The sequence below is a fragment of the Nannospalax galili genome, unplaced genomic scaffold, assembly GCF_000622305.1.
Source record: "Nannospalax galili isolate Female #2095 unplaced genomic scaffold, S.galili_v1.0 scaffold591, whole genome shotgun sequence".
In the NCBI taxonomy this organism is placed as follows: Eukaryota; Metazoa; Chordata; class Mammalia; order Rodentia; family Spalacidae; genus Nannospalax; species Nannospalax galili.
In genome coordinates, this window is record NW_008330926.1 from 3,982,796 (window position 1) to 3,991,798 (window position 9,003).

At 47.3% G+C, this 9,003-nt stretch overlaps 2 protein-coding genes across 12 annotated transcripts in view; one reads left to right on the plus strand and one right to left on the minus strand.

The window, feature by feature from the left end:
* Positions 1 to 8,885, minus strand: part of Chrnb2 (cholinergic receptor nicotinic beta 2 subunit) — a 19,668-nt gene extending 10,783 nt beyond the window's left edge. For 2 of the 11 annotated variants that reach the window (XM_029557247.1, XM_029557225.1), the window contains exons 1-2: positions 4,047 to 6,408; positions 295 to 430 (exon numbers count right to left, since the gene is read on the minus strand). Coding sequence is in view for 1 of the 11 variants with exons in the window: in XM_008854733.2 (XP_008852955.1) it covers positions 8,114 to 8,234 (121 nt within the window). In the remaining 10 variants the exon portion in view is untranslated. Of the gene's footprint in view, positions 1 to 294; positions 431 to 1,867; positions 2,082 to 4,046; positions 6,409 to 7,668; positions 8,086 to 8,113 lie in introns of those variants that run through there. The other 9 variants (XM_029557228.1, XM_029557234.1, XM_029557235.1 and 6 more) reach the window with 9 other exon arrangements.
* The window catches only part of Ube2q1 (ubiquitin conjugating enzyme E2 Q1), a 9,584-nt gene continuing 9,409 nt past the window's right edge, over positions 8,829 to 9,003 (plus strand). The window contains exon 1 of the mRNA XM_008855893.1: positions 8,829 to 8,944. Within this exon, the coding sequence (XP_008854115.1) occupies positions 8,829 to 8,944 (116 nt within the window). The remainder of the gene's footprint in view (positions 8,945 to 9,003) is intronic.

Below are 9,003 nucleotides of genomic sequence, written 5' to 3' on the forward strand. Positions count from 1 at the left end.
AAAGCAAGGCGGTCCGGGGCCTTTTGGGGGGGGGGGGTCCTTGGGTTTCTGCCCCCCCCCCTTTAAGCTCTTATCCAAATGAATTACCACACTCCCCCGGAAAGCTGAGGATGCAGCAGAGAAAATGCATGTTAGGATCTTTGGGAAAGAAGCAGGAACCAGTGGGGCTGGCTATTTTAAGAAAGCAAACAGCTTTGGAGTTTTGGAACAGGGTCCCAGCACCTGTCCCTTTCTCTAATTGCATAAGCTCCACCAAGGCCAAGATCCTGCCTTCCTCCAGGGGATCAAGGTAACCTGCAAAGTTCTGAAGAGTGTAAAGATAAGCAGCCGGTATCAACCATCGTTTCTTATCCAGGTTCACTTTCACTCCACTGGTTGTCTTCTGTGTTCTGGGGAGATCAGGGGACCATTTCACAGAGAAAGAATGAAGCTAACACAAAGGAGAGCACAGATGAGAGGTGTCAAAACTCAATGACATCTTTGATCTTGAAAGCCCTGAACTTTAGCTGCTGAGCCCATAAAGGACCTCTTTTTTCTTAAGTGGGTCTGTTGTCACTTTCAACCAAAAGATTCCTGTCTAAAGCAGGCTTCCCGTACAGCAAAGCTCTGTCTCCGTTCATTACCACCTGCTTCTCTAACCCCATCCAGCACACCCTACCCTCCGGGCCTCGCTTCAGCTATTGGCAATGTCTTTACGGTCCTTGAATATTTAATCTCTCCGATTCTCTGGACTTTTACACATGTAGTTGCCTCTGACTTTTTTATCATCCCTTTTCTCCTAACTACCTTCTACTTAAACTGGAGTACTTGGCAGGAATTTCAGTTCCTCAGGGAAGCTGTGCCTGCTTAAGGTCGAGTAAGGTGCATGTTAGACCTTTCTACAGAATGTTCAATGAAATCTTTCTACAGCAGCAGGTGCCTCTCCAACTAGATTATGAACTAGTGCTGTGCCTGACTTAGGGGCTGAAGAGATGGCTCAGCAGTTAAGAGCATTTACTGCTCTTGCAGAGAACCCCAGTTTAGTTTCCAGCACCCACACAGGGTGGTCACAATCACCTGTAACTCCAGTTCCAAGGGATCCAACACCCTTTTTTGACCTCCGTGGGCACGTGTACTCACCTCGTGCACATAGATACACTCAGGCTTACAAATATAAAGTAAAAATAATTTTAAAAAATTAAAGGGCTTAACAGGAAAATGGTAGTATATAACAGGCATATTTTAGTGTAGGAGAAAATTCCTGTCTAGAAGCTCAGCTAGAAGCAACTTATTTAACAAGTGCCCAAGTTTGGGGGAGGGTGAAGTGATATAGCTCAGTGGCAGAGTGCTTACCTAGCATGTGCAAAGTCTTGCATTTAATCCTCACTATGAGAAAAGAAAGGAATGGAGACAACCTTGAAGCAAAGCAGCAGGGAATTTCCAGGAAAGGGTGGGAGAGGAAGTGAGATGACAGGAATGGGGTGTCCATAGTGCATACAGAGATGAGTGTAAGTTTGCACCGTGAGCTCCAGGGCACGTGTGGGGTGTGTGTAATATCCTCTTCAGAAAGAGATCTGGAGACTGAGGGAAAAAATGAAGTGGAGGAGCCTAGAGAGAAGGCACTTGAAGAAGGCTCAAGGGTGAGATCTGCCTTCAACAATTTAGATCAAGATGCGTTGAGTATGTCCAGAGCCAGTCATGGCTGAGAAAACAGTGATCAAAGACTTAGTTCCAGTTATTAAAGAGACGCCCACACCTGCAGCATTGTGGTGGCCACTCTAGGATGAGGACTGAGGAGGCTAGGGGCAGGAGGGCCCCGCAGGGCTTGGAGGTGACACAGATGAAAGTCAAGGATTGGATGCAGCAAAGCTGCCTTAAAGGTGTGCACCTGAGACAGCAGCTCCAGCAGGCGCAGGGTGGTTGAGGAAGGCTGTGCACATCTTCCGTGGAGTGCCTGTTTCTTTCTGGATGATGAACTGGGGCTCACTCAGTTGCCTAAAGCCTGTGGTAACTTTGGCCAATTCAGGCAGCCTGTGCACCTTGGTCTCTATCGTATCTTCTCAAATTCCCAGCCTTCAAGTTTACTTCCAGCCTGGCAAGGACTGAGTCCAATGAGATAACCAACAGTGACCAAGGAGAGTAGAACTGCCTCCTTCATCTCTACCCACTCCTATATCCACCCAGGGAAGAGAAGTGGCAGGCAGGGACCGATGCAAGACCACATAGGATGGGGCAGATAGGAAATGCCAATCCTGACACAAAGGAGTGACTAGCAGAGTTCTGGTGTAATACTCCCCTTTCCTCTGATCAGAAGGAACATTTTCTCTTAAAGTACATTAAAAGTAATATATTTCCTTTTTTTGAGATGCTTTGAATTTTAAATTTTTGTTAGAGTGATACCTGTATTCATGAAGACTAACTGGAAAACACAAATTAACAAAACAAAATAGTCCTACCTCCCAAAGGAAGAAACAATCAGTGAAAAAAATATATCTACATGTACTTAGGTATAACAGTCATACAGAAAAGTATATTCATTATAACTACCTTGATACATTTCCACAATATAAACACGTAACACCCACTCAGATTTTGTGGGTTTTTAAGATTTATTTTTAAGTGTGTGTGTTTGCCCATGTGAGTGCAGGTGCCTGCAGAGGTCAGAAGTTTTGAGTCCCCTGAAGCTAAAGTTACAAGTGGTTGTGACGTGGGATTCTGGAAGGGCGGTATGAACTTTTAACTGCTGAGCCACCTCAGATTTTGTTTAAAGGGACAATTACCAACATCCAGATGCCTCTCCCAGGCATTGTCCCCCACCGCCAAAGGGAACATCATAGGGATGCACAAGGAGACACAACTTAACCTGGTACTAGACAGGAGTGCTGATTATACAATGAGTGCAATTTAAAATGTTTTATGTTTTGTGAATTTTATCACAATTTGTTTATTTTCTTTTTGAAATAGGTTTTCACACAGCCTAGGCTGGTCCTGAACTCACTACACAGTTGACATTGGCTTTGAACTCCTGATCCTCTTACCTCCACCTCCCAAAAGCTGGGATTACAGGCATGCACCACTACACCCCGACACAATTGTTTTTAATGACTAAAAGAAAAAAAAAAACACAGGCAGGTCAGCTTTGCCTGCTGAACTTTATGTAAATAGAACCAATCTTTTGTGTCTGTTTTATTAACATTGTTAGTGAGAATCATGAACATTGTAGTTCACCCTTCATCGTTGTAGAGTATTCCATTGTGTGAATGTACTACCATTTATCCAGTCCAGTCTTGAAAAGACATTTGAGTTGTTTCCTATTTATTATTAAAATAATACTGCTTTGCTGGGTGTGGTGGCACATGCCTTTAATCCCAGCACTCGGGAGGCAGAAGCAGGCAGATCTCTGTGAGTTCAAGGCCAGCCTGGTCTACATAGTAAGTTCCAGGACAGCTGGGGCTACAAGGAGACCCTGTCTCAAAAAGACAAAAAATAAATAAATAAATAAATAAATAAATAAAATAATACTGCTATAGGCTGGAGAGATGGCTCAGTGGTTAAGAGCACTGACTCCTCTTGCAGAGGACCTGGGTTCGATTCCCAGCACCCATATGGTGGCTACGAACCATCCTTAACTCCAGTCCAGGAGAATCTGAAGCCCTCTTCTGACCTCCGAGGCGTTGCATGACATGGGTACACTCACATATATGTAGAAATACACTCATATACATAAAATAAAAATAATAAATAAAAAATAATACTGCTACGAACATTCATATTTTGGGTATACAAATATACACATACACATATTTTGTTATTTTGCAGATACGACAAACTGTGCTGTCTACACTCTGTAATGGTCTTTTTTCATTTACTGTTTCTCAAGCCTACCTCCATGCCAGCAAGTATTCTTTGATTCTATTTTTCATTTATTCGTAGTACCCACCAGGGCCTTGCCTATGCTAGGCAACTGCTCTGCCACTGACCTACACTTCCAATCCCCATTTTTTTGTCTTATGAGGCAGGACCTCATTGTGTAGCTCAGGCTAGCTTCAAATTCATGATCCTCCTACCTCAGTGTCCTGAGTGATGGGCCCCCACTGCTCTTCAGTCACTCCTCTTGTTTTCTGGCTTAGGCCTTCATTCCCAACCTCCTTCCACTTTGGGCTCCAGGTCTTCCAGAATGTCCTTCTATGTCCACCTATGAGACTTCTGCTTTCATATCACCGCTGGGGCAAGTTAATCCTGATTCAAGTCACCCTTCAAAGCCTCTCTCACACTGTGTAACTATCGAGTTCATCCATTACTATGTGCCTTGAGGGGTACTCACAAGAAGTACCAGGAAATGAAGACATGAATGGGAGCTGCTGAGTGAGAAGCCTCTCCCAGGTGCTTCTGATGGGACATCATCCCCAGAGCTTACCTCAGAGCAGGGCGGAACAGCCAGAGCAATCTTCTAAAATCTTAACTCAGACCATGCTACTCCTTGCTTGAAATCCTCCCAAGCTTTCCCATGACACTCTGCGTCAAAGTCAACAACTTTCCATGGTCTGTGTACTCCTGCCTCAGCCTTCTTCACTGGCCTCATGGGCTGTCCCTCCCTCATGCACTCACTAACCCCTATGTGAGCCCCTACTGTGAAAACATCTGTTGAGTTCCTGTGTTCTCACACAATGGCCTCCATTCATAGGTGTAGAAACTGAGGATCAGTAAGGCTAAGTAACCTGGAATGGTCTCTGTTCCCTCCCTCCCAGTTCTGCTGCTTCTCTTTTCAGAGCTGAGCTCCATCCCTGCCTCCCCAGGGAACCATTCCCAACTGCTTGATTTTAAAGTAACCTGGTCATTCTTTTCTATGTGGCCCTGTGGACCCCTGGCATCTACTTCCAGCCCGAAATTCTTAAGTTACTTAAGCATTTGCCCACAATATGTGCTTTGCAATAGACCAAAAGTGTTCCAAGAGCAGGCCTGCCTGGGTTGCCTACCCCGCACAGCTATGTGTAGCCTGATGTCTGATGTCTGCACCATGGAACCATCCCATGAATGTTTGTGGGATGGTGAGCACCGCTGCCCTGTTTAGAAGTAACAGTGATCACAGCAGTAGACGGATTTAGCATTGACTATGCACCGCACTAGGTACCCATCACTGTGCTAACCACTTTGTGTATCTCAGTCCATCTAAACTGGCACGATGACGATGTGCAGCAGCGTCATGATCAGTTTACACACAAGGAAGTGGACTTTTGCAGATTAGATTGCTCAAGGTCATATAGCTGGCCCAAATCCAAGGCCAGTTTGGTCTGACTCCTCAGCCCTCTTAGCTGTGGTCCAATTCAGGAGGCTGCAGGAGCAGTGACTGCCTATGTCTCCCCTTCTCTCCACAGTTCTCCCTTCTCCCCACCCACTGCAGATCCTCCAGGGGATGGTTTACTTCACTCCCTCCCCTCAGACACTCCACCTCTTCAAAATCCAACTCCTACTTCCCCACAAAGCTGAGCTGTCAGTGCTGCTACTGTTGATCGCTTCCACAGCTCCTCAAAGCTCTACTGATCTTACTAGGTATTAAAATAAACCCAAATTCTAAACAGCTCCAAGATCCAGCCTTTGCCTACCCTACTTGTCCTTCACTCGACACAGAATCCTTCTGTCCCTTCAACTTGCCACGGTCCCTTTACCCACTCCACTTTTCGGAAGTCAGTGTGTCACTTGTTCAGAGATGCCTTTCAGATAGCCTTTTCTCCTTTGAGATGCTTACTACAATTGTAATTAAGTGCTTAAGCGACTACCCATGAGATGTCTGATTTCTTTTTAAAAATTTGTATTATTACTGTGGAGGGCACGGGCCATGACACAGTATGTAAAAGTCAGAGGACAACTTTATGGAATCTGTTCTCTCCTTCCATCTTTATGATGGATAGAACTCACTCAGGTCACCAGGCTTGTGCAGTAAGCACCTTTACTGGCTGAGCCATCTCCCACTTGCCAAAATGTTTGATTTTTCTGTCATGCTGAACGCTAATTGAGTCTGTTTCATTCAATGCAGTCTCCTCAGTGCCTCACACACAGTGCTCGGGAAGTATTTGTTCATTATCTACAGTGAGTTGGTTGGCTTTGTAGATTCCAGCTCCATCATGTCTACTTTCCTGAACAGAATTCAAACTCTATGAGGCCAAGGATTTTTTAGTCACTGCTGCTTTTCTGCCCAAGTATGCATTAAACAAATATATCCACCACTTCCTTTCCAGTTCAGCTGGATACCACACTGATGCCCAGTTATTTTACTAAATGTGACTTCATAGGAGCTTTATCAGTGACAGGAGGCTCTCCCAGCCAGACAGCTGAGAATGTGAACTTAAGTAGCAAAGGAAGTCAGATCAGGGGCTAGAGAGATATCTCAGTGGTTAAGAGTACCTGCTGCTCTTGCAGAGAACCTGGGTTCGATTCTCAGCACCCACATGGAGGCTAACAACCATCCCTAACTCCAGTTCCAGGGGAATCCAATGCCCTCTGACTCTGCTACACTGCATGACATGGGTGCACTTACACACCAGGCAATACACTCATACAAAAATAAAAATAATAATTGAAAAAAGAAGACCATTCAGACTCCAGTGACCACGACTTCTGGGCTCCCCTAGAGAAAGGAGGGCTGAGTGTAGTTTCAGAGAGTCTATGCTACACTGTGAGACTGTCTCGTTATGTTTTCTTCTAAATAAACCCCTTATGGGATGTAGCTCAATCACAGAGCACTAATATAGCATGGGTGAGAACCTGGTTCAATCTCCTGTAGATCAAATACACACATTTAAAACATAAACACGGAATTCAAGTCAGGAATGGTGCATACACATGTAGTCGCAGTACTCGGAAGGCTAAGGCAAGAGGATCTCACGGTCCAGTTTCTTGGGTAAGGCTAGGGTCAAGTGACCTGTGAAAAGCTCTAGCAGCATAAGGGGAAGGCATAATGAAAGAGCTGGTTGTGGTGGTACGTGCCTGCAATCCCAGCGTTTCGGAGGCTGAAGCAGGAGGATCACAACAACAAAAGGAAAAGAGGGAAGGGCTGGAGAGATGGCTAAACAGTTAAAAGCACTGGCTGCTCTTGTAGAGGACCCAGGTTCAATTCCCAGCACCCACATGTTGACTCACAACCATCCATAACTTCAGCTCCAGAGGATCTGGTGCCTTCTGGCCTCTGTAGGCATTACATGCATGCAGTGCACATACATACACGCAGGCAAAACACTCTGTATACATAAAATACAAATAAATCTTTTCTAAAAAAAGAAAAGAGGGGCTGGAGAGACGGCTCAGCAGTTAAGAGCACTGGCTGCTCTTGCAGAGGACCTGGGTTCAGTTCTCAGCACCCACATGGCTGCTAACTGTCCACAACTCGGATTCTAGGGGATCTAACCCCCTCCTCTGGCCTTGTGTGCACTGTATGCACATGGTGCGCCTATATACATGCAGGCAGACTGCTCATACAAATGAAACAAAAACAAAGGGTTGAGAGCAGAGGGCATGGCCTCTGGAGGCAGAGCTAGTTCTGCTTTGTAGCTGGAGAGCCTCACAAAGTCACTCTTGTCCTCCATTTATAAAATAAGGACTAAAAGCACTTACCTTGCAACGTTGTTGGGAGGTTTGGTAATATTTGCAAAATATTCCTGGCTCAGGAAATTACTTATCAATTAGAAATCTTACCTTAACTTTTGTGTGTGTGTGGTGATGGGGGGGTGTCAGACCCTGGGGTTTGTTAGGCAAGCACTCTACCCCTACATCCCCAACCTTTCTTAGTTAACCTGCAGGCCTTGAATTTGTGACTTCCTGCCTCAGAGCTCCAGAACAACTGGGGCTACAAGCTTGCCCCACTGGGTTTATCCTAGTCTTTCATGCTATCAGCTTGTGGGCACAGGCCCACACATGAAAACCAGCCCCCTATGGGACTAGGAACACACATCTCTTAAAATATCCCGAGTTGAGCTTGGGCAATGAAAGTCTTCTGCAAACATCCCTGAATCAGTGAGTAGCCTAGTATCCAGCACCAAGGTACAGTCAGCTTCCAACTAAGGTCCGGGTGGGAGACGAGAGGGCAATAGGGCCAGTGGCTGACGGCTGAACTGGCCCAGCGGATCGCACCAGGCCTTACCAGGTGACCACCTGCCCTTCACAGCGCTGGGTTTCAGGAGCCTCCGCCAGCTTTGTCCTTTGTGATACTGCCACCTAGTGAGATCGTAGAGGTACTGCCGCCAATTTCCAGCTGCCAGCATCAGCCTGGAGGTGCTAGCTCTTGGCAGGAACTCAGGGTCGGCCTAAGTGTCTCTTCGAACCCTACAGGTAGACTGAGTTTGGGCACGTGATGCACTCCTTCTAAGACTGTAGGGAAGCCCTGCCATTCTTCCAACTGTCCAGACTCGTGGGGTCCGAAGAGCTTCAAAGGTTATTAACTACCCCTCAGACATAACGGAACAGCGACCACACTTCAGTCTCCTCGCATCAAGCTCTTGGCATCAGGCGAAACTGGCATTGTCCTCTTGCGCAGAACCATTGTACAGATGGACAAACTGAGGCTCGGCAGGAAGGTAGTTTTATCAAGGTAACGCACCGGGTCGGCAGCACCGCAGGGAGGGTCCAGGCGGCTTCTCACTCGGCGACTGAGGGTCAACTGTCAGCGGCCACCGGACATCCTCCAAGAGTACCGGGCGCCACAGACTGGCCGCGCTCGGGGGCGGGGCTAGAGAGCGCGAGCAGGAAACTAGAGTCCCACACAGGGAGCCCCTGGGAGAACGCGGCGCCGGGTCACGTGACAGGGGAGCGCCGGCCCTGGCCGTGGCGCACAGACACGCAGGACGCACGTCCACGCAATGAGGCGCTCAAAGAGGCGAGAAGCCGTGGGTCACATGTGGAGGGTGACAGGCGAGAGCCAGGGGGCGGGAAAGACGCGGAGGTCACGTGCCGAGGGCCGGCGCGCGGCGGTCACGTGAGGCCAGGGGGCGGGGCCTCCGCGGAGGGGGAGGGGCGCGCGGCTTCCGGCGGCCG